At 37.7% G+C, this 25,981-nt stretch overlaps 1 protein-coding gene across 1 annotated transcript in view; it reads left to right on the top strand.

Annotated features, from left to right (window-relative positions):
• LOC139969764 (uncharacterized) overlaps positions 1-20,757 on the top strand; it is a 45,180-nt gene extending 24,423 nt beyond the window's left edge. Inside the window, exons 3-8 of the mRNA XM_071975002.1 lie at positions 15,186-15,283; positions 16,566-16,872; positions 17,158-17,358; positions 18,572-18,811; positions 19,056-19,217; positions 19,676-20,757. Of these exons, the coding sequence (XP_071831103.1) occupies positions 15,186-15,283; positions 16,566-16,872; positions 17,158-17,358; positions 18,572-18,811; positions 19,056-19,217; positions 19,676-19,854 (1,187 nt within the window). The 3' untranslated portion in view covers positions 19,855-20,757. The remainder of the gene's footprint in view (positions 1-15,185; positions 15,284-16,565; positions 16,873-17,157; positions 17,359-18,571; positions 18,812-19,055; positions 19,218-19,675) is intronic.
• The last annotated feature ends 5,224 nt before the right edge of the window (positions 20,758-25,981 follow it).

Genomic DNA, 25,981 nt, shown 5'->3' with positions numbered 1-25,981 from the left:
AAACAACAATATGGAATGACACATCAGTTTTGGGTGGTAAGACTAGTCTTAACTTCATAGTCCCATAGTCACACATTACTTGTGCCTTGTTAGTTGCAGTTGCTTGCAATACACATCCAAATGTTGGGTAACCATTCGCCATACTATCGATTCTGCTATATTATAGCTACGAATCACACCATCAGAAGGTATTGTACGATAGTGGATGTACGGGACAGTACCATCAACACGATATACTGTAGCTGTGCCATTATCGTGCAAAAAAACGATTTTGGAAAGGACAGCTATAATATCAAATGGGATTCCATTAGTCCGCACAAGGAAGGGTAGGGAATGGGGAGGAACCACTATGCACCGGCCTTAGGTGACATTTTGCATGATTTTTAGAAAACGGTGACAGGCAACCTGAACATTGTAGCGCAGACGGCCACATTCTCCACACTTTTAGTCGATGGCGCATATATATCTTATTCTTATGACTTATTGGGTACTGGTGAAGAGTAAGAGGGACTTACTCCACACCCTATCTCACCCCCACCAACTCCCCCATAACTTTATAATAGTAATTCCACTTTTTGACATGTATTTATTCATTTTCTCATATTTGACGTGTATTTGTGATAAAGAATCGCTACAAGAGAGCAAATACATATCCGAGGGTTGGTAACCGCCCACCAAGTTTGAAAGGGGATCTATATCCCCCATGGTTTGTCCTATACTGTTAAAGTAAGAGAATTCAGGAAGGGTATATACTAAAAGTGCTATTACTGATACGGCGGCACACTACGGCTTCACTTTCTTTGCTATGTGCAGGAAAAATCGGGGGGAAAAAAGCTGTGAGGTCTGCAGGGTGAAACAATGGGTGTTTATTCGTGACACTATGTCGATGTATTACGCACTGCCTGTATTTATTTGATGGGATACTAGAATTAAATTCCCCGTTAAATACCTGTTATTCCTCTTTCAGTTTGCAACCATTGGTATCGTGAGATCCATCATGTTTCCAACTGGCACTATACGGTTGCATGCTCCATACAATTTAGCTCCATTGACTTGTAGGTAGGGTAAATGGGTGTTCACGGTACGGTGGTACCGTTTAAACACTTAACTTGCACTAAGAATCCAGCTGACGGGAGGTTTGACCAATCGGAATGCTCGAACTGACAGTACACTTTCTGCAGGTGTTAAAAATCCACGCTCCATAAATTATGTAACCCTACTCAGGGTCAGAGTAACCCTTCAGGTGTAGGGTGAACGGTTACACCTGGAAAGTGTTCAAATTCAACACTCCATTTTTTGCGTGTACATTCAATTCGTCAAAGTAAATTTGCTCCTTTTTTTTAAATGTCCCTGTAGAAGCTCTCACTAGTTTAACCCTACACATCACTGGGTAGCTGACATATTGGCCATCCATGGATAGGCCTATACTTTCGTATTATCATGACCATGTCCCCCCCCCCCAAAAAAAAGAACCCCCCCAGTGAGAATTGCAACGTTCCCGTCACTTGTAAATAAGTCTTTTTACTCACCGGTAAAAGAAATCTCTATACGGTGCCCTCCCCAGGTCTAAAGGGGTCTATAAAGTGCCCCAATGTGCAACCAACATGTACTTCCATCCATGCTCTTCAACATTATACAAACCACCAAATGACAAAGCAACAAATCCTGTTTCATAGCATATCTAAAAAAAATGTTCAGTCCCGTTTGCTTTTTGAGACTTTTCTATAGGAACTGTACAAGGACTAGGCCTTTGCCATGATACTAGATATGTCAATCGCCATTTTCAATCCCTAGCACATAATTGGAATTCATTTTTGGTTACTGACTTGTACTTTAACTGAACCAGAGGAAACACTCGTTTAGATACCGTCAACCGGGGTTAAAGTGCAAGACTGATTTTATCATTGAAATAGGTTCTGGTGTAACTGCACGTATTAGAAACGCGATATCGACCCGCATATGATAGGTTTAATGTCGCCTGCCACCAGCAGCTCTATGCGATTTCTCAGTAGTGGAAATCTTTTGGGTTTTTTAGGGGAATTCCCGTTTGCGCGAATTTTTAACGGCTCCTATGTCACAATGCAAATATGCAAAAACAATTTTTTTGGTTTCAAAGCAGCTTTTTTGGAATTTCAAATTGATACATTCCAAAGATTGTAGCAAATATGATTGGTGATTATAATTGAGAGAGAGAGAGAGACACTTGGTTTAATCAAATGTTTGATGGTTAGTGAGAAATTAATTGTTTTGATTTTCCATTCGTTCAAGTCTAGTCGACATTTGGTTTGCACATATATTTTATGTTAATTGTCGGTTTTAGCTCTGGTAAAAGAAATACTTCAAATGTTGTCAAATATTTCGTATTTTTACTCCATTATTTCAAACGAGTTTATTATAATCAAATTAATAAGCTGCATCGTTTTCACATTTTTGGTAAACATCAACAATATAAATCATTGAAAAAGCCCAGGAATGTTACTGTAATGTTCACATGGGGGAGGCCGGCTGATCCACAATTTTAAAGAGGAGTGGTTCGGCCACTGGGGCCGTTGCAGCGGACTCCAATCTGGGGGTAGGGGGGCTAGAGGTCGTCCCCTCCCCTCCCAGTCCCGCGCCACAACATTTACATTTTAGACGAGAAATGGTGCAAAAGTGCAGGAGAAAGTAAAGACAAACAAAGTATTTTGCTGCCAGCATCTAGCTATGACGTCACACCTGTTTGTTTTCAGTTCAAGTTCACTTGTTTCAAGTTCACTTACAAATGGTGACAAATGTAACAAGTTTTAACTATCAAAAATGCTTAGTATATGCAGGCGCGTAGCCAAGGGGGGCGAAGGGGGCAGCCGCCCCCCCCCTTGAGCATATTTTTAATTTTTTTTTTAATGTTTTTATGATATCGCTAGTATTTTCAAAAGAGAAAATGCTAAGATGCAACTTACAGGGCCTGGGAAGTGCCATTTCCAGCGATCTGGGAGGCATTTTCAGCCGAAATTTTCTTGTACGTTTCGCGCCAACTATGGTGGCGCTACGCTTAGATAGTTTGTAATGCCGAATCTACAGTTTCGCCCGTCCCTTGGCAAATTCCTGGCTACGCCCCTGAGTATATGTTCATCTTCCATTGCATAGACAAACAACATATTGTTTATAAATAAATCTCTTTGAGGGATGAAGAGAATAATTACACTGAATCTGAAATTGAACCATTCTCTTCAACAAGTGGCAGTAGAATGTGTCTGACATAATGTGACGTCATGTAACGAAACAACCAATCGCCTTCAAGGATCATGGTTTTTCACACAAAGATCTGAAACCACCAAAATTCTAGTCAGAGAGTTAGAAAATGGGTATAATAAAATATCGTGTAGAAGTTAATTATTTCTGGTGGGAGTTGTAGGTAACCCAGATACGATCGAAGGTTTACCATTCCGTTCAGAATTACTAAAAATTTTATGGTGTGTGATATTTATTTTTAAGTTATAAAACTCAAATATTGCTTCCGTATTTGGACGAGTTCATTCACATTTTTTTCTTTCACATCTCCCTTCTCCTGTTCCTTTTTTATTAAAATTTCTCAAAATTGTCGCACATATTTTATTTAGTTTTTTTTTTGCTGTTAATGTTTTCAGTAAATGTTTTCTAAAAACAGAAATTGATAAAAAAATTAATATAACGCATCGAAGAAATTAATTTCACAGATGTTTATGTTGCTAGGAACACGGCGTAGTTCTTCTGTTTAAGACACATATCCCCTCCACCTCTCCCCTCACCCTCGTCTTCCCCAGTGGCGTAGGAAGGTAATTTTGAGTGGGGGGCTGAAGACTGATGGACGGCCTGGGGGAGGGGTCTTTGGAATTTTTTTGCATTTCCAGGTGGCCTCAGATGCAATTTGGTGCAATATAGCACACTTCAACATCCCACTCCATTTTGTAAATAATTTTGCATTTTCACCTGGCCTTAGATGCAATTTGGTGCTCCAAATGAGATTTTTTTTCTGCCAAAATGTTCTGAGTAAAATGACGAATGTTGTTATCATTTATTGAGAAATGAAAAAGGGGTTTTCTGACTTGCGAAGCGGGGGGGGGGGGGGTGGCGCGGAATGATACTTCCGCCCCCCATATTTTTTCTGGGGGGCTGGCGCCCCCAGCCCCCCGGTTCCTACGCCCTTGGTCTTCCTCCTTGCGACAGGGGATGAGTAATATCTTGTTATCATTGAATTAAAGTTGTTTTATAGGATCATTGTAATTTGCATCTATTTTGTTTATGTTACTTTTCATTCGTGTTGCAATTATTGATTAATATTTGACCAACAATTATCCGCTTTGGTTTCACGTGTATGATGACATTTTTTGCAAAAACAATCGCCATAAATTTATCATATTGCAACTTCTATGCGACATAAAATTATAAACTATAAAAGAATAAAATAATAATCATAAATAATCATCGCTTTAATACGGTACCGTAATAAAGCTGGGTGAAAATAATTCCCTTTAATTGGAGTCAGCTGATAGTTTCGAGTGGTGTGTAGGCCTTTTCAATTTACGCAATGCACATGATAATGAAGGCGTACTTGAAGCAAACAGGTAATAAACGGTATGAGTCACCACGATACATGATCGAAGTTGTAGTTATACTGTTTACTTTTTACTTCATACAACCACCATTGTTTCCAACCAATCGATACGGTGTATATATATGACATATACCGATAGGCTAAAGAGCCTCTGCACACATAGTAACACTAACGTGACGGACACTTTCATATGACTTGGACTAACTTCCAATCCACCGTGTGCATTTTAGTCATATGCGGCGGGACTAAAAAGGGGAATTCCCATCGTCACACTTGATCGCTTTGTCCTATATACATGAATTCTTGATTTTGGCCTTATCTTGTCCACAGCAGCTCGCACAGGAAACTTATCTGGTGCTGGGCTGTAGATCGTTTTCATAGAAAATGTTATCTGTTGTAGGAATTAAGTTATCAATCTACCTTTGGACCTTCATTGTGTGATGATTAGACTCAAAAGTGAACTGGCTGTATTTGCGTATTTACATACATCTTGTAGACATTTTAACATTGTTTCATCAGACAGACACGTCTGTTACCACCGGTTTATATCGTGCCCGACCTTGGGTATGCATGCAATTACCAATTACAGGTGAATTAATTGTTATGTGGCAACTGGGTTTAGTTTCAAGTGTTTAGTTTGGGGTCTAGTTTCAAGTTTCATGGAAATTGATTTCAAAACTAAGAAGTAATTTGAATACAATAATCATAAAATTAACACCGTTCATTTGAAGCAACTGCCTATAATGTATGTTTGATAAAGCGTAATCATTCATTTTAGCAGGAAAAAATCTTGCTTTTGCAAAATATTATATATATATATATATATATATATATATATATATATATATATATATATATATATATATATATATATATATATATAAATATATATATATATTTATATATATATACATATATATATATATACATATATTATTATTATAATTATTATTCAGCAGCTTATGCGTGGAATAAAAATCAGGCCCCTTCCAGGAGGGTCCTGATTAAAACGCTTCCTTCATCTGTAAATGCCTGGACGAACAACATGGGTTGATGAACTGTCCATAAGAGGGGAAATACACGTGGCTTGTCATTACAGCTGGAGACGGGAGGTGGTTGAGGTTGTTGATGAGAGGGTGGGGGCATGATGTGTCTAATGTGACGCATCCAAAGTCAGCGATCGATGAACTTAGCCTAAAAATTGTATCTTAAAATGGTCACGCAAAGTTGTCTGAGATATTTAGTGCTATCGCGGACTGGCATTTAGGTACCCAATATTATATACGGGCGTGCATGGTAACGTTGCCCCATGCTGCGACAATGACTGATGAACAAAATGTTTGAAAGTAAAAGTGCTTGAGTAACACGTGGGTGTGTATATCTTATAGGTCATAGTTTGAGAGACTCTTGGTAGAAAATGGCATTTTTGCCATACCATGCTAAACGTGACACGCCTAGTAAATGAACGCATGCATACTTATATGCCTACGCTTATTGAACCATTTATCAAAATGCGCAATATTCTCTTTCGTTTTATCTTGAGAATATACACAGAGCAATGAAAAGTGTTCAGTTTTTCGTTTTGAAAGTTCATGTTTTCTTGTTTGCTTGTTCTTTGAGAAAACCTCACGGGGTATTTATGACCGCCTATCGTGTGACAAACTTGGGCAGATCGTGGGTGAGAAGGCGTATATGAGAAATGTAGCCTACATTTAGTTCAGGACTCTATATCAGCAGGGAGTTGTTATTCCATAACAACGCCCTGATACTAGTTCCCTGCTGTTCACCATGGAGCTACAACAACGCTCCATGATATAGGGCCGGCCAAGCGGGACAAGGGCCTTCGGGACAGATTTTACACTGTAACGGTCTCTCTATGAATTAACAAAGCTATAGCACAGGCCCGAATACGCCGTGTTTTCGTATATAGCTTTGCGTTGCATCTGAGGAACTGATGGTCGGTGTGTTAGACTAAATGGTCCAGCCACTTTCATTCATGAGCCTTCGATGTTTCAATTTCTTTTGATATGTTATCGACCGTTCATTCATACTTACTAAAGATTCCTAAATCCTATTGGTCCATTCAGGTCAGATGACCGTGGTTAATCCTGTGAGTAACGCACGGTAAAACTACGGGGCATCACTTTAATAAATCATTGGTTATATGTACCAAAAATGTTTTGTTTTATGATTTTTCCCCCACACAAATGGTAGTGTATGAATGAACTGGGTTAATCAACGGTCTAGCGTGCGTTACTCACATGATTAATGCACTCCGGGTGTTAATGCTATCGCTGGATGCACTCGGGCTCCGCCCTCGTGCATCGCTTGCATTATCCCCCGATCGTGCATTAATCCTGTGAGTAACGCACGCTAGACCGTTGATTAACCCCTTATTAAAACACACTGTATATTATTCCAGGTTATATATAGTTTCTATTACAATGTTAAGTACCCATAAAATCATCGTCCTATTATCCTGTTTCGAATGTTCAATGAAAGTAGGCGTTATCTTATTGTACAATAGAACTTGTAACGAATGATGTTGGATTTAAATGCCCTAAATTCAAACCAAACCGTTACTGAAAAAAAATGCTGGTATACAAGCTTGAATTACGTCACTAGGGAGAGATAGTACAAAGTTTCGATGTATATTCAAGCCTGCAAGGAGATTCAGTTTATTTCATCATCATCATCATCATCATCATCATCATCATCATCATCATCATCATCATCATCATCATCATCATCATCATCATCATCATCATCATCATCATCATCATCATCATCATCATCATCATCATCATCATCATCATCACCACCACCACCACCATATGATGGATATTATATATCATCTGATTTGGAATAATGGATAGAAATCTTGCAAAGGCTAGCTCGGATTTAAGTTAGATGACACCACATTTATGTACTACACTTAACATGATTTGTACCAATTCTTTTTCTATATTTGTGCTAGCAAAATTTTTGGATATAGCAGATCACCCGGTGTTAGTACTGGTAAGACTTGTTCGAGTACAACAGCATTTGTACGATTGTCCCCCCCCCCTCCTCCCCCTCTCGTTTTATACCTCCATTTATGCATATTTCCTCCCCGAAAACGTCCGCTACTCTTTTACATAACCAACAAAATCTGCGCTTATCACATCGATCGAGGCATACCAAGACATAGCTTGCTTAACCTGATTAGGACAATTTTGGCTAATCTTGTTACAGCCAGTGGCGTCTCAGTCATTGCAAAATTTATGTCCCGGGCGGGACCCCTTTCATTAACTGACCCTTCATTTTGCCTTACTATATAGTATACCATGAAAATGGGAATATCATTTTTATGAATTATTCTTTACGCCAAATTACCCCGCGCCCTTCCCCTTGTTGACCCCTCCCCCCCCCCTTTAATAACCCTGTGGCAGTATCACGCACACCATGAAGGTCTGTTTTACAGTCATCACTTGATTGAGCTAAATTAATATATTTGTTTCTTGTTGTCAAACAAAATATATTAAAAAATCAAAGAAAATGACTACAGCTTTCCCTTTCAGCAACAGTACACTGTTTAATTTAAAAAAAAAACACAAAGGTAATTAACAATACATGGAAGTCAATTTAATGAGGCTAAATGAAACACAGTCAGCTGATCTACGAAAGAAAACAAAATAAAGAAAGACAAACAAACAACTTTTTACTGATTTCCGTCTCGTCGAGGTTCAACTGTTTATAACACACACATATATATATATATATGGATGTATATATGGGGATATACGCCTATACTTCCTTCTGAGAAGTTCATCCTGTTCGTTACCACTTTGATTTCTTCTTGAATTTCCTTCTTTATTTGTTACTTATGATGTGATCAGATCTCATGAATAAATATAATCTAAACAAATCATTTGAATCATTCAACACGCGCTCTCGGCCCACGCTCATTCATTCAGTGTCATTCGTTCGAGTCTATCTATATAGTATTGTATGCCTGCAGACATTATTCATGTGACTTTGTCATGTGTTTAAAGGCCAAGACGGATGTCTTGTTTTGTTCTGTTTGTATTTCTTCCTGTTGGTAATTTTGGGAAGTTGGGTTTCTTTGGCTTGACATTTGATTTGAGATTGATGAGACAACTTTCTGTTTTATGTCTGTCGTAGACATTTTCTCGAAAATCAATCTGGAGTCGAAGTATCCAATAAGAGTATAATCTTTTGTCGTCCTGCAGCTTGCAGTTATCATATAAATATCGATCTTTTTTCTCTTTTTGTTGTCCCTTTTGTTTTAATGTGAAGAATATCATAAATAATATATATTCTTTCCCAGTTCAGTTTTAAAACATGCAGGGTGGCAATCCAATATGAAAAGTGAAATGGTAACAACAACAACAACAGAAAATGACCAACTTGCAAAATAAACTGAAATGTCGAAACTTGTCTCGTTCTTGTAGTGGTTTCTAAATATTATGTAATTTCCGAGAGACAGAATTGAAACGTTTTTTTTTTTGGGTAACGGAAGGTCAGTAGCCTAGAACTAGAAAGAGGACGAGAAGAGTGGGAAGGGTGGCGATGGGGGCAGGGAGGAGGAGGAGAGGAAGAGGAGAGGAGGATGGGCAGCGGAAGGGGTGGCAGGAGGACGAGGAGGGGGACGATGAGGTGTAAAACTAGAAGACGGTTATACGTAGTAACGCGGTGTCAAGGATGCAAGCAGGTAGAATTACATTATATATTTATATATATATATATATATATATATATATATGTATATGTATATATACATATATATATGTATATGTATATATATATATATATATATATTAGCGGGAGGCCCGTGGTTCGAATCCCGGTGGAGGCTGAAAGTTTTTTCACTGTTCTTGATTTTCCAACTCATTACGATTTTCATTTATATATATATATATATATATATATATATATAGATACAAGTCCTTCATGCACCAAAAGGGTTTAGGCCCGGGAGACCTCACTAGGGGGTTTATAACGTTTCTTTGATGAATTCGGAAATATGCCCGTTACAGGCGGCGAATAAGTTCATACCTCCCAAGTTCCATCATGTGCAAGAAATCAAAAGGATTTCATAGTGGTTTCAAATGATGTAGAAATATGACCGAGAGTTCAGCGACTGTAAATTAAAAAGAACATTATAAGTAACTTATTTCTAGTTTTCGGTAATTTCACTGGCAAACTTAATGCTGAATGGCCTTTACATAAAGTAAGGTTGTACTGTAATTTTAATTAAGACACCCTGCTATATATTTATGTAGATGAAGTAATTTACATGTCAGTACAGCCCAAACACTGCCTATACATGTCACAGTATAGGCCTACATCACACACAAATAGCTGTAAGTCAGAAATTTGCAGTATTCACGTGGAACCTTATAATGTGTATATGTCCGTCATGTTTTCACTATGTGAATTTTGGTTAGACGAGAATCCAGGACGTGTATACCCCCCCCCCGCATTCCCCTCTTTCAAAACCCGGCAAAACTAATAGCACAACCCACTATCTAAACCCAATTATATAGATCTATTCCTCCTTAGGGGGGGGGGGGCTACTCCCAGAACACCCTTCATGGCGGTCGGCTTCAAATACCCCGCCGTCACACCCCTCCTCTTTGGATCCGGCCCAAAATACACCAACTGAGTTTATCTCAAAATAAGATTGCTTTTGATGAAACAACTCCATGGTCAAACTAAGACACCCTCCTCGGTAATTGTTTTCACCAAAAGAAATGATACCTTAGTCATTTAAATTGAGAATAAAATTTAGTTTTATTTTCAATGTTGATGTCGCACAGACCCCTTTTTATAAATATCATATTTAGGCTGTATTATATCATGACAAATCAAATAAACTACAAATCTCCCTTCTAAATTAAAGTAGAGCATTGCTTTAATTATTATTGTTACAGTAGGTTTACAGGTTTCAAGTTGGACATTTGCAAATCATGGGTTGTTTTATAGTTTTGTTTTCTTTTGTTTTCTTTGTTTTGTTTCTTTGTTTGTTTGTTGTATTGCCTGCACATGTATGTCACCTGAATCACATCGAAGGCGGTTTATTTGCGTTATTTGTTTTCAACAAAACCAAATCTAACCTTTTGGAAATGTCAGATCATGCAACCCCGGATTTTGTCCACGAAATATCAACACAAAATTTCAAAAGGCTGCACCAATAGCAAACAAGTTGTACGGAAATGATAGAAAACAGGAGTGTCAACCGTCCTTGCTTTCCCTCTTCCCGCTCACTTTCGATTCACTATATGTTCTTCTACCACGTCCGCCGTCTGATGATCAAGATCATATTGTCGAAATTTGACGGAATCAGGCCGGGCGAACCCAACAATGTGATCTAGACAAGTTTAGCATTCATGGAACTTCCCCCAGAACAAGTGTGAAAAGAATTATTCCATATACGGGAGATATGTACAGATTTGATGGTTCTTTCACACCCACAAAGCCATGGACTAAGTCTTGATCAAGTCAATTAATATGACGTCATCGAGCCACACGTGCAGGCTTCATTCAATTTCTTGCCCCTTTTTCTTTGATCGTATTTATTGTAGTGCGCGTGCGCGCTACAATATTGGCATTACTTGCACTACATGACCGGACGTTGAAACTTAAAGTTTCATATATTCTCTGTACATTTGCAGTTTCAGAGGCTAGCTGCTTAGGCAACTTTATTCTGAACCTGTCCCGCCGCTCACAAGCTTCCTCGCTTTGTAGGAACCTACATGACTACCTACTACTCCCTGTTGTGTTGTCGGCCCCAATTGACAACACTACGAACAACCGAAAAGTTCTTCCTAATACTGAAAAAACTCCACTTGCACTACAGTACTACGTATTTGCAGGCAAATTCAGTTCTAGTTCTTGCGATGTTTAGTTTCTGTAATTGAGATGGGTTTTGCAAATACTGAGGATCTGATAAAGACATAAGTGAAGCTGTTTAAATGACCTATGCTGACGGTACTGGTTTCTATAGCGCCGACACCGTGTATTATTAGCATTACACCTTTATAGTTGATGGAAAGCAAAACTGTAGAGGGAAAGTATGAACGGTTCCAGGTGCTAATGGAACTATGACATCACAGATTTGCAAAAAAACGACATCATGAAAGGGAGCACAGGTATTGCCTCGCTGTTTGAAATAACTAGATTTGAATTGCGAAAGAACATAGTAATACGACACACGGTGGTATCGAAAGCAAGCTTGCAACCAGGTGTACCTCTGGGGGTGTCAAAGGGGGGGGGGGTTGAATTTTACAAACAAACCTAGCGTATATTGACATAAGTATCTAACACGTATGTGTGATAAACGGTCGAAAATACTTTCAATTTTGCATCCAAGCACCATCCATCTTAACAAAATTTCTCAAAGGGGGAGCACCCACCCCTCGCTTTAGAGCGCTCTCATGAACGACAAACATCTTAGCACAGCCCCTCCCCCACCTCACCCCACCCTTCACCCCAGTACCATTATACAACACTGTCACATTCTCTCTATCACAATTTTTTTTTTAAATGTCATAAAAGTTTTTTCTTAGTTGTAAACATATCATGGAAATAATACTAGCATTGTATCAAATCTACAAGAAGAATTTCGACTTTTTAATCTATTTTGATTCACTGTTTTTGGGTGTTTGTATGGTCTAATTGAGCAGCTCGTGTATCTCTGTGGTTTTGGTAAGCAGTTGCAAATCTCTGGTTATGGTACAAACTATATGCTACTGCAATAACACAAGGTCATATTGGTTGTCACAACATCGACTACACCTGAGCAAGATTTTCATACGGTCAATCTTACGTCAAAAAACATTTACTCGCCCGCTGTAGTTAGTGTTACATACCACCCACCCTCTGAGCCCCCCCCCCCCCCCCTTCAACCCTCTCCACACTCCAGCTGACACTAGTTGACGGAAGGCAGTTGTGCACGAATACATTTAGTCCGTTAGGTTTTAGGTGGAGAGGGATGTGTAGGGGGGGGGGGGGGGTGGTGAGCCTTTTTTGGGTGATAACTGGCTGATTGCATACTAAATCTAGTCCTTTTATAGTAAACTTCAAATCATCGTCAGGGTAACTGATTTTTGTTGTTGTTGCATTTTACATGGTAGTATAAAGCACACACAACAACATCGAGAAGAAACAAACAAGGGTGTATACATTTTAAACTGCTACCTATCTTCATAATACAACAAATTAGACACACAACACAGTGTGTAACAATACCACTTTGGGTCATTCTTGGCTTGGAATTTCCCCTCTATATACATGTGTAGTACCTAAACTCGAAGGCTATGTCGGAAAAGAATAGAACAGAACAAGCGAATGCGTAAAATCTAAATATAGATATGACATAGACTTCAGCCAATCAGAGATCGCTAATGAATAATAATCGGCACGCTCTAACCAATCAAAAAGCGTTTACTTTGACCTCTGTACGCTACTACTGTGTGCGTGCGTTATGGTTCTCTCAACAAAATAGGAAGTATCGTCGAACCAGAATACAAATTAACTACAGCACTCAGAAAGTAAGGTGGTGTGCGATTAAGTGTCTTCGTGGAGTCAAAAAAAAAGAGAAAAAAAGCAGGGGCAGTGACAGTGGAACTTGAGAAAAGCAGACATTTCGAAATATTTCAGTAAGTTTGCTCTCATATTTCGTCTCATCCGGCAATAACCTCCACGGTTTAATTTTCTATTTTATATTATCATTTTACTTAACCTTTCTGTACAGGAACTTCTAAATGCTTCACTATTAAGAGTTTTTGGGGGCATTATTTTGTACGATAGCTTGTGTTGCTAAGTGGTCCTTTATGCACTTTATGTACATGTATCTAGCATGTTAATTCAGCATATTATTCGATTTTTTGACACTTCATGTATATTGTATAGGATAAGACCGGTGACTATTTAATACGACATTTTATTTACTAAATCTTTATTTATTCCATATCTTTAAAATCATGCAGCTTCATGTGACATTTGGACTTTTTGTTGTTGTTGTAAACAACCAAAGAGTCGTCTCTTTTTACGATAGATGTATGCAATGAATAAAAGAAAATTATATTCAAATATACAACAGTATAAACAGTATACTAACCCACATTGTGTAACGAATTACACATTTTGGGGAACGAAATATTGCGTATAGATCAGTGACTGTATTGTAACCACAAAGTATATACTGTTTTGGTATAATACATATATTTACATCTCGAGTTTTTTAAATATTACTTTTGGTAAAAACCCATTCCGAATTATAACTATTTGTACGGACTTTGCCAGTTGGCGGTTCCCTGTAGTGGTAACTTAATCTATACCCGCACCATATACCAATTTACCAAAATGAGTTATTGGAATCGTGTGGTATGGGTCACCCTGTATCCGCCGCGTACCAGCCTAAATTTCTCAGTAACTGATAATTATCTTTCTTGGTAATTCTCAACTTCGCTACGTGTGCGGGTAGGCCTATATATTGATATATATACACGTGCAGTTTGAGGGTTCAGTTTTCCTAGCGTACATATATAGGACGTGTTGGAGGGTATTATACTTGGCCATGGGTAGTAGGACCGTGGAACTACCTTGGCTAGACTAATGAACATGAACCTTGGTATGACGACACTTCCATATGTTGAGGGCTCGGTGCCCGGTGGACTTAGCCTAGGGTGTATTCAAAGTTGCATGCTACCCTGCCATTCACCTTGTACCAGGGAGAGCATGCAGTTGTACTTCTAGGCCTAAATGCAATCGAAGCAGGTTCCCTGTGCACTGATCTGAGTCACTCCCTGTCATTGTTAAGTGGCTTGTCGTATAAAGAACCCCATCAAAACTTTACAAGCCGCTTTGCTTGTGCAATGGCGCATGTCGCTTCTCTTCCATCTATAGTCTATATAAATTACTATTGCCTGGGCTAACTGTGAAAGAGCCAATGCATGCTATAGAGCAGTGGCCTGTTATTGTACGTGTTTGTTTTTCGGTGGCTCGTTCAACACCAACTCGTCAAGGGGTTCAATAATAGCCACTTCAATTACGTTTTTTACCCAAACAATAACCATGATTGTTCTGTGGTAGAGAAGAAAATCATTTCTTAACTTGTGCCTTCAAAGACGGATCTACCAAACTTTTTCAAAGAGTGTTTTGTTGTTCTCTAATAATTATTCCATCAGTATTTATATAAAAGAAAATGGTTCTTACATTATATATACAGGGCATGGTAACTCTAAACTTAAGTCCCCATTTCATTAATTAGCCAGCAAATCCAAGTTTGAGTTGTGAACCTCTTTTATGATGCTTATTGTTATTATTATTATTTTTGCATGCATCTGTCCTTGACATGGGTTTTATTTCGAAAAGTTGTTATAATTTGGGAACTGATCCCCATTCTTCTCTAAAAACAATAAGGAACAAAAAGAGAATAAAAAGAGGAAAAGATGAAGGCATTCAAGGCAAGAAAGCAACAACCCCCCCCCCCCAAAAAAAAAATCTCCAAAATGACAATGAACACACCCCCCCCATTTCCCCCTTCACCAAAGTACTCTCTTTACCTACATAAAACCATAACCATTTTTCTTTTCTTTTCTAACAGGTTCTTCAAGGTCGTCTACAAATACCACAAACAATATGTTGCCTTGTGTCGACGAAATGACCATGCTCACTGCAGATCAAGTCAGTCTGTTGAATCAGGTAAGAAATTTTTTTAAAAAATCACCAGATTATCAAATTTATAATGTTGTTTCAAAACACGACTAAAACTGCGTTAATGTTGTTGTACTCATTCCGGCCTCAAATCCTCCACGATGCACACCCACCCCCCCCCCCCCTCCATAACTATGAACGTTTCAATCTCCCGGCCACACACCCCGCATAGCAACATACTGCACTGCAGTTTCTCATAGGGAATCCACGTTAAAAGATTTAGCAATGAATAGCTATCATAGTTATCAATATCATAACAAAAACCGGACAAATTTAAATATTTGATATCTGTAGTGATTTTAAAGAATTGATACGCGAAAGAAGATTCCCAAACCAGTTCAAGGTTTTAGGGTTATTACAACTGAAGTGTGATATACGTAATGTATATAAATGTCCGTCCCACAAAACTGATATTATCTCCGATGGATTGCGAAATCCTTCGTGCAGATAGCACTCGTATGCTTCCGCATGACCGCAATTCATACGTCACGCGGACAATATGAATAAACAACAGCTGTAAGGGGGAAATACCTTTCAGTTTCCAAAATGATATCACCAGCTTCCCGTGGGCTATAAATAGACACGGGAAATATATAGATATTAAGGAGTGATGTTGTTTCTTATGCTCAGTTGATATCGAGTTGCCTTGGATAGATACATACATATATATTATATCTTGTTTGAATTATGGATTTGGGTACGGTGCGAGTCAAACAACAGGTTGTTATATAAAACGTATTTATATATTTTTTTGTTGGCTTTGATCAAATGTTTTATCTTCATTGTAGGTTGTTACTATATTGGCCTGTATGTATGCGTGTATGTATGTATGTATATATATATATATATATATATATATATATATATGTATATATATATATATATATATGTATCTATATATATGTATCTATATATATGTATCTATATATACATATATATATATATTCACTGTACTGTTGTATGACAATTGTCATTTATTCTTTGGCTAGTATTTGGACTTCATTTTATTTTCCTTTTTTTAGCTATTCGTTCTTAAATTTCAAAGTCTATATAAAGTACCTTGGAGAGTTATTGGTATGAACTATTGACTTAGTTATTACTTATCTAATTTGCCTCTAATACTCGACTACTTGTTATGTTGATTGGACTCCAAACAAGATAACATCATGAAAACATTCATAGTAGTATATTTTAATCAAGTTCTTCTCTGCTTTGAACTTATCATGTGTTTTTAATGTGTTTTCTTTTCAATTTTTCATGATTATAACAGCTTGAAGACGACAAAAGTTTTCTCTTTGATCTGGACATGTTCCAGAGGAGTATGTTGACCTCTGACCCAGACCTGAGTATGATCACAGATAAACCACAAGTACTGCCACAAACTTTGACTCCACCCTGCACAACCGAGGACATGATCTCGAGTGAGGCCAGTTTCCAAGATATGGAGAAATATTACCCTCCGAGCCAGGCGTCGCCCGCATCCACAGAGGTGAGCGAACAAGATATGATCGAAGCCTACGAGATCGTTATGGAAGAGGTCCTGTCCACCATTATCCGCAGACTGGGCATCTCTGCAGGTGAGTTACCTTAGCAACTGATTATAACTCGGCGTGGAAATCGGGTCTTTCTGAAGTCACAAGCATGACAAACACCATGGTCATGCATATACTTGGTATTACTGTTACTATAGTGACTGAGTAGCAGCTCGTATAAGTCTATCCTCACAAAACTTCATCAATAAGACGTTGTCCATGAAAGGTTTACCCCCTCCTAACGAACCCCCCCCCCCTCCAACACCAAAAAAAAAGGTCCACCACAAATTAATCGCAATAATTTTCCTTTCATTACTCTTCCATTTAAAGATCCAACACAATGGACGCGTGAACACGTACAAGCGTGGATTTCACTCCTCCATCAGGAATATGGAAGGCCAGAAGTGAACTTGTATCATTTCCAAATCGACGGTTACACACTTTGCCAGATGTCACAGGAGGAACTAGAACAGAGGGCGCCAGGCAGCGGTTACCTACTTCATTCTAACCTCAACTGTCTTGTTAAAATGAGTGAGTATTTCGATATCATTGACGAAAGTGTCAAAAGGCGAGAAATGTGGTAGTTATTCTAGGTTTTTTGGTTCCATTTTGAAACTATTGAAAATTGATCATCACAGAAATACCAATGACATCATCTACCCCTTCCCCCTCCCCCACTCACCGCATCCCATCCACCCCACCATCCAAAACAGCTCCTCCCTGCATTATTGACAAGAGAAACTGTTAGATTGGTAACATTTGGTCTAGATTTTCTTGCCCAGGTCATTTGAAGACATAATTGTGGAATTATCAATTAAAATTATTGAAGATTCACAAGTAGAAAAAAGTGAGAAGGGAACCTAAAAAGCAAAAAAAAAAAGGAAACAGAAAAATCAGGCGTGAAGGACCTGGCGCTTTGAAACGGGTATTCTAAGAAAAGAAAATACCCTTTTTTTTCCAGTTTAAGTTTCAATTTGTTTATTCTAAAAAAATGGATGGTGGCAACGTACAGTCATTGTTAACTTACAACAACAAAAAAATCTATTTTTGTTCTTTGGGATTCTTGTATTAGTGCCACGTATGCTAAATAAGTATACGCTTGAGTTGTTTCACAAAGGAAGTGTATTCCCGAATTTGGTAGTAACCCAGTACAATGTCATGACCTACGTCATATCCGCCGGTTATATGTATAGGAAGTTGAACAGTTTGGTATAACTTCCATCAATTCCTGTCTACGAGTTATGGTACCCATTGTGGTGTTTGTAATACCTCAAATATTGGTTGTGGTATTTATTTAGAAAAGCTAATCCAACTCACGCAATATGCATTATTGAACCAATCTTCGAGGTAAATCACGTGATGAACAGTTCCACGAAAAATAAAAGGTCTGTGAGACTTATGGCGAGTGAATCTAATCGAAACTCCTAAAAATAATCGAAACTCCTGAAAATAATCGAAACTCCTAAAAACCTGAAAATAGAGAGTCTGTAAGGGGATGGGGACGGTGGGGGGGGGGGTGATTGGGTGGGTAGGGGAAGGGGAGGGAGATAATGTAAGAAAACTAATAATGACCATTACTTAACATCATATTCAATATTTTTCACTTTTCTTATTCTGATGTAGTCTTTTTGGTATAATTCTGAACTTTGTTTTCTTTGTAAGAGTTAACATTAGCTCTAAGTAATTGTTGAATTATTCTATTCTATTTATAATTATTATGATTTTTCTGTTGTATGATTTACAGATCAAATGGAAGACATTAAGCCAATCATCACACAATGTCAACAACAACAACAGCAACAGCAGCAACAGCAGCAACAGCAATACCCTGCACCTCCACCAATTGTCTCACACCAGATGGGTTATGAACCTTCCATGATGTTCCCATTCACTATGCCTCCTATGGGCCCATCTTCCCCTCCCATGCTGCAAGAGAATGATCTGCCTCCAAGTTCTGTTGGATCCTCCATTTCGTCTGACGAAGGTAAGGAAAATCTGCTTAATGTTTATGACGTCAACAAAACTGTATTTTACAAAGTTAGTTCTTCATGGTCGCTTCATCAATCTCATTTAAGAAAACAATTTTTAGCAAGTAAACATTCACACACCTTAATGAATAATGAACGAACAATGCCCATGGTTTTCAATTTTTTTTTTCAAATGATATTGACAAACAGAGAAAAGAGCAAGATATTAATTTTTGTTGCCGTTATTTTCTTGTTTTACAGAGGAGCAATGTATGTCTTCACCCCTGCCATCCCCCAGCGGGCCAAATACATCTATGACGCCCCATCACACAGGAGCCATCCAATTGTGGCAATTCCTGCAAGAGCTACTCCTTCAGCCAGACAGCTACAATTACTGCATCAGATTCTTGGACAGAGTACAAGGTAATTAACTCTCCTTATTTTAATCATAAACAATGGGGATGTCCAGGGATGTGATCCGCTCCCCACACAACCCCCCCCCTCATCTCTCCCCTCGCCCTCTTCTGAAATGATTTGGTACTAAAGATTAGTTACAAGAATTATTTAGATCATAACAAAGTACATTAGTGTAGTACAACTTCCTAGTAAGAAAACATAAACAGCAGTGATTGATGATTTCTATTCTTGGTTATTTCCAAGGAATTTCCCCGGCTAATAAGCGTTTGTTTGGAGAAATTAAACAAATAAACACCAGGAAGTAAATTGTAAAGCAATTGAGTTCATCGTATATTGAATACAAAATGCGGTATTGAGTTCTGTAACAATATCTTGATATATCATATTCCGGTTTTTCAAATGATGTTATCATGTTATAGATATATATATATTTACATTTATTTATTGTTCTTCTCACCTCTCAGGAATATTTAAAATTGAAGATTCTGTCGAGGTTGCTCGTCTTTGGGGCATGCGCAAGAACAGACCAGCCATGAACTATGATAAACTCAGCCGTTCTATTCGCCAATATTACAAGAAGGAAATCATGAAAAAGACAGAAATCTCACAACGGTTGGTTTATCAGTTTGTTAAACCTTTTTAGAAGGGGAGTGTGTAACAACTAAAGCAAGCACTTGACAGTGTAACTGTTTTTTTTATTTTTTAGTACAGACGAGGCTTATATGGAACAACATATAGAGCAATCTATAATGTTTGTTTGTATCTATTTAATTGTGAAAACATTTGTGAAGGCGATGAAGTCGTCTTAACATTGTGTAAATATCTTTTATTTTAATTCTTAATTACAAAATGATCAACATTACACGAAATTGATGTGAAAATAGACTTGTAAACATGGATCAGACCAGGCAGGTGAATTGTGAAGAATTGTTACAACCAGAGGTATAATATTATACTGCCTCATTCATCATGACGTACGTAATAAATTGGAAAAGAGTTGCCAAGTGAAAAGAATCAAGGATATCTAACTACCTAACACTTTTCAAAACCTGCTTACAATGATCCAGTTTTTTGTTTAATTTTCGTTGTAAATAATTTTTACTTCCTTTCCTTTTGTATATAATTACATTTTTATAACCATTACTTTATTATCGTAAGATAACTTTTGCACACGAAAAAAAGTGTCAAAAAGAACCTTTTGTTGCTAAATAAACAACACCAACAAAAATTAGAACCCATGGCAGTTTGCTATGTATTATCGTAAGGTTCTGTGAACCTACAAATATGGTCAAAGTTTTTTAAAAAAAACTTTACCATCTCTTCATTTAAATATTCCATTTTATCATTTAATTTTTTTCTTTGTTTATCATTTGGTATTTGTTTTTTTCTTTTCTTGTTGTCAATACGTTTTTGCTCTCATATTTCTTTGTTATTATTTTATTTCTCTTGAAATAGTAGCCTAAAATTTTAAGCGTTTTATGTTTCATTTTTATGTTTAACACCGGGCAAGTGTCCGGCTATGGGAAAGTAGTACTGGCTATAAGAAGTGAGACATGATTTTCAAGTTTGTTCCATTAAACTAACAAAAATGCGATTTTGTAATTTCATTTGTGACTTTGGGGGAGGATGTGGGGATACTTGTGCTGGGGAGGGGGAACACAACATGAACAGGATAACGGGGACTGACATGGTTCTGTTTAAAAACGTTCATAAAGGAAGGGGAGGCTGGTTTAGGGGTATAAGAGCTTTGTGTTGCGAAAGTTAAAAACATTTAATTTTCGAGATCTAAACATATTTCATGTCAAGAGTGGTGTGAAAGTGAGGTGTAATGTTAGACAAGGGCATTTTTATCCTTGTTTCATTGTTAATTTGATTAATAGAGGCATTGAAAGTCTTCTTCAATTTCTTTAAGCAAAGTTTTAAGGTTTTTTTTATTTTAAGAACTAACTTATATCAAACTAATAATATATCTAATATGTCTTTCATGTCGATCTGTTTTTTTCTTGTAAATACATCGTTTTTAATATTCACGTATCTATCGGATTAAATTTAATTGGCTTCAGTAACATGACAATAGTACTAAGAAGTTAAAAGAGTAAACTTTCAAAAAAAAAATTGTGAAAATAACGGAATAAAAAATTTAAAAAATGTGATTTCATTTCTTAGTGACTTGCCGTAAACTAAAATAAAGTTTCGCTTCATTCCAATATGTATCCGTAGCATATGAAAATGCATATGAAAATAAATACATTTACCATATCTTGGAGAATGTAAAAAAAATAAAAAATCTCTCTTTGTTTTGTAATGTTTGTCAGTTTTCATCGGATTTCTGATCCCTCATGTTTACCCCTCATGTATACCCCTTGATAATGCACATGGTCTCTTGACCCAGCATATGATCCCTGAATCCCATAAGTTACTTGGTTGTTTAGTTAAGGACATGTCGGGACATGCATACCACTGGTATATGTGCGTGGCCTATTGACCCTGGATGCTGTCTCTTGATTTTTTTCATTTTTCTTTTTTTGTCTGATTTATTCCCACATGACTTTATACTCAGAATACTATTCAGTTATGAATCTCCCGCGCCCTGTCGCAATCAATCATGCACGCCCCCCCCCCCCACCCTCTATATGGTTGGACCTGTTAACTTCCACCATTGCAAACCTTGAATGTCTTTAGATATAATGAACGACGAAAATTTTACAAATTAATCGAAATATTACCTGATCGTTGTAGGTCCTCTATAAATAACTTAAAGTTAAGTGAAAACCGATATAGCATGGAACTGATGATCGATTGATGAATCGATATCTTATTGTGACTAATTTAATGGAAAATTGACGACCAAAATGAAATGTCTGCTTTGTTAAAAGAAAAAAGGTTCCTTGCCCCTATATGATATGCTCCCTTGATCACCAAAGACAGCATTCCTGGAAGGGACACACAAAGTAAAGTAAAGGGTTCACCGAACAACCAATATAGATAACTACTTCGATTGACTATAGGGTATAGGACTTGTTTGTTTCGTATTCCGACAGAAGAACGGTAGGCCTACGTCATGGTGACGCAGTAGCTGTGACATATGCGCAATTACAATAGTATCAATCAGTTTATTATAATGTAGGTGGTCTACACAGCCACTTACTCTAACGTAAACCTTTTGTTTTCACTCTCTCTTACTCCTTAGAACACCCACGCAGTCGAATAAAAGGACAAGTCAAGCATAATATATATATATATATATATATATATATATATATATATATATATATATATATATATATATATATATATATATATATATATATATATATATAAATACATGCATGACTACCTCAAAGACTGAATACTCAATGGAAATACGAAGAATGACTTGTTATACTTGTATAAACGAAACACGCTAAGCTTGCTAAACCACTTATAATTATACCTGTTTACATACAGATAGACAGACACTGAACAGAAGGACAGATTCCTTTAATTCAATGAAGGCTGTAAATTATTGCAAAATCACAACAACAACCACATTATCAACAAACCTATATTGTTAGAGAGAGTGCATGGGTGTGTACAAGTTGAATTCTTTTTCTTATTGCATGCACTAAACTGTAACGTCTTATATAATTGCCAAAAATAGTCGAAATTTTCGAAATGAAAACTGAAAATGTGATTATGTCATCAACTATGACGATGTTGAGTCACTGAAGTATATCACGAATCTCTAGTTTCTTAGGTAATATAGACTACAAACGAAGCTTAGGCTAACGGAGAAAGCGAGAAGCGCTTTGTAGACTTGCGCAGTCATAACATTGTCCAAGATCATTACGCGCATAACAGTAGAAGTCTCATGGACTTTCACTATCCTGTTATTGTATCTCTGTATGAGTGTGGTAAATGCGATGCAAAATGCGTAGGAAAACAATATGTCTGCTATACGCACTTCTAATAAACGTTGTTACTGCAATCAAAACACCGAAAGCTGGTTTGTAACAGACTATTATCTTTCTCTTTTTCTGGCAGCGTGTTTGCCAAAAATAACTAAGTATTGTTTATACAAAATGTATGTTTATCGAACTCGGTATGAGACCTTCAATCTAGAGCTATTTATGACGTAGGTTAGCGCGTTCCATAGTTACCATATCTGACGCCTACCGCCGGCGCAGTGTGTCAGTAATATCCGAACAGGAACAATTGCTAAACTTGACTGCTTTTGTCAAGCTTGGTGTTAGCCTTTTCTTCGAAAATCTCTCGACGGTTCATCGAATTTTACTTCTCTGCACTCTTTTAATACATGAATATGTATAGATCTTATTTAAACTCCGTAACGCACTATAGTACTAACATACTACTAGTAGTACTAATGTAACAGTGCCATATAGGCCTACATGCACTTTAAGATTATCCAGCTTGGCTGTATTGAACATTTAGAGAAACACTGATATAGGTATGGAGAGAGAGTTGCTAGTCGGTTTGCCATCTATGAGAGTGTCAACGGGCGACGTCCAGCCCCTTCATTAACGATCAGCTTGACCACAGCATAAAAACATTCATAAATACACAACCAGTAGTGGGGAAAAACCTGTAAATATCGCACCATATTACATGTAGGGGCTTTACAAAGTCCAAACCCCTCTCCCCCTTAGACCCCTCCTTTAGACCCTCCCCTATTCCCCTCCCCTCCCCCACACTTTTAGACATCAAATTTCAACCCTGTCTCTCTTTATGTATAGGTTTCTTTTTGCTTTCTGGGATAGTTGTTCATCATTAAAGAGGCGTGGTCGTGACGTAGTGGTTATTAGAATATTTCAGTACATTTTCTCTGCCGTAACGAAGGTGACGTCACTCAGTACTTTTACGAATGATCACCGCGACGAACATCAGCAACTTTCGCCTGTATGCAGTCTGCTACATGTACGGTTTCACATAGGGAAAGTCCAGTACACAATGAAGTGAGTGACTGTTATATTGACAATAGGCTACTGTAAATGAGATATTTATCACACACAACCAATAATGATGGCTGGCTGGGGTTGTGTCTCTTTTAACGTATACGGTATATGAAAGGCATTTCTAAAACGGAACTCAATGTGATTCCCTATACGCGCATGGTGACGGAAATATGCTCATAAATACGCATGAGCACCACGATGTTTCCGATAGGAAGAGATACTATATACCATCGTCTTTCCTTTTCACCTTATCAGCATCACAGTTATTGCTTAATAATCAAAAAACAGAATGTATTTCCATTACATCTATTATCTTTAACAGATAAGAACTGTTTCCTATATAAGGATATTCGAGACAGGGAATATGGACAATTTTGGGGTGCCTTTCCAACTTAAAAATGATTATATAGGTATATATAGAGTCATTCTTTTTTCATATATAAGTTCATGTATACTAATTTTTACATCTGGCCATCGTATTATCCTTTTAAAATAAATCGCAGTTCTATACCTATTTATTTGAGACGAAACAATCTATATATAGCTGTAGTGAGAAAACGAGAAAAAAAAGAAAAAAGAAAGAAAAAACCATTATCACAATTAAATTGCGTGAATCAGGACGGGTTGACAAATATTGTTAAAGTGCATTGTATGGTATATGTGTGTGTGAATGGTTGTTGACAAGAAACTCACTGCCAATTTTTTTTTTCTAGGAACCGGTTTTAATGGGTCAGTACACATCCATGGTTAAAATGAATTAGTCATTTCTTACAGACTCGTACTCGTTTGTGATTGGTTGAAACAGTTGATAATTAACGGAATATTTGTGTTAATTCTTTCCTATACCTGCCAATATTTGTGCAATATAACTGACAGAAAAGTTTCCTTTGCTTTCACACAAGGGCGTAGGAACCGGGGGGTGGCTGGGGGGGGGCGCCAGCCCTCCCAGTGAAAAATGTGGAGGGGCGGAAGTATCATTCCGCCCCCCCGCTTCGCAAGTCCGAAAACCCCTTTTTCATTTCCAAATGAGAAAAAAATCTCATTTGGAGCACCAAATTGCATCTAAGGCCAGGTGAAAATACAAAATTAAGTTTACAAAATGGAGCGGGTGTTGAAGTGTGCTATATTGCACCAATTTGCATCTGAGGCCACCTGGAAATGCAAAAAATTCCAAAGGGGAGGGGGACACCCCCTCCCCTTAAACCCCTCCCCCAAGCGGGTCATCAGTCTTCAGCCCCCCCACTCAAAAGTACCTTCCTACGCCACTGCTTTCACATTGTATTTAACTCTCCCCCCCTCTTTCCTGCACCCTAATAGTCGTTATATACTTAAATGCTAATATCCTATATGTGACTGAAAATTGAAAAGCGCTACGAGAGAACACGAAATAATATGTACAAAACCTGTGGCTTTCAGGGGTTTCGTCCACTGAACTCCCACCATTGGTTTACCCACTGGTGTCCATATGCTTTTCCAGCCAATAAGAGTACCCCTGCTCACTATCAGAAATAATATCCTATCACTGATCTTAAACAGAGGTATTAAAGTTGTGACCAAAATTATGAATTCTTGACTGATTTAGGTAAGGTCATGAATCTTAATAGCAGGGCGTGCGTGCGAAAAAATGACTGAGGATATTGAGATGGATTGATGAAGAATATTGAGATGGGGTGAGTATGAGCCCCTTCCCCTCCCCCACCCCCCCCTTCATCTTTGCGCAAGTCACTGCCTGATACGCATCTGATTAAACTTACGTGACCTGTTTTCCCAAGGATTGTTATGAAATGTGTAACCACTGTGCATGCCCCCCCCCCCCTA

This window comes from Apostichopus japonicus, chromosome 7, assembly GCF_037975245.1.
Source record: "Apostichopus japonicus isolate 1M-3 chromosome 7, ASM3797524v1, whole genome shotgun sequence".
NCBI classification, from domain to species: domain Eukaryota; kingdom Metazoa; phylum Echinodermata; class Holothuroidea; order Aspidochirotida; family Stichopodidae; genus Apostichopus; species Apostichopus japonicus.
Note: the sequence above shows the minus strand (reverse complement) of the source record. Positions and strands in the feature narration are given on the sequence as shown.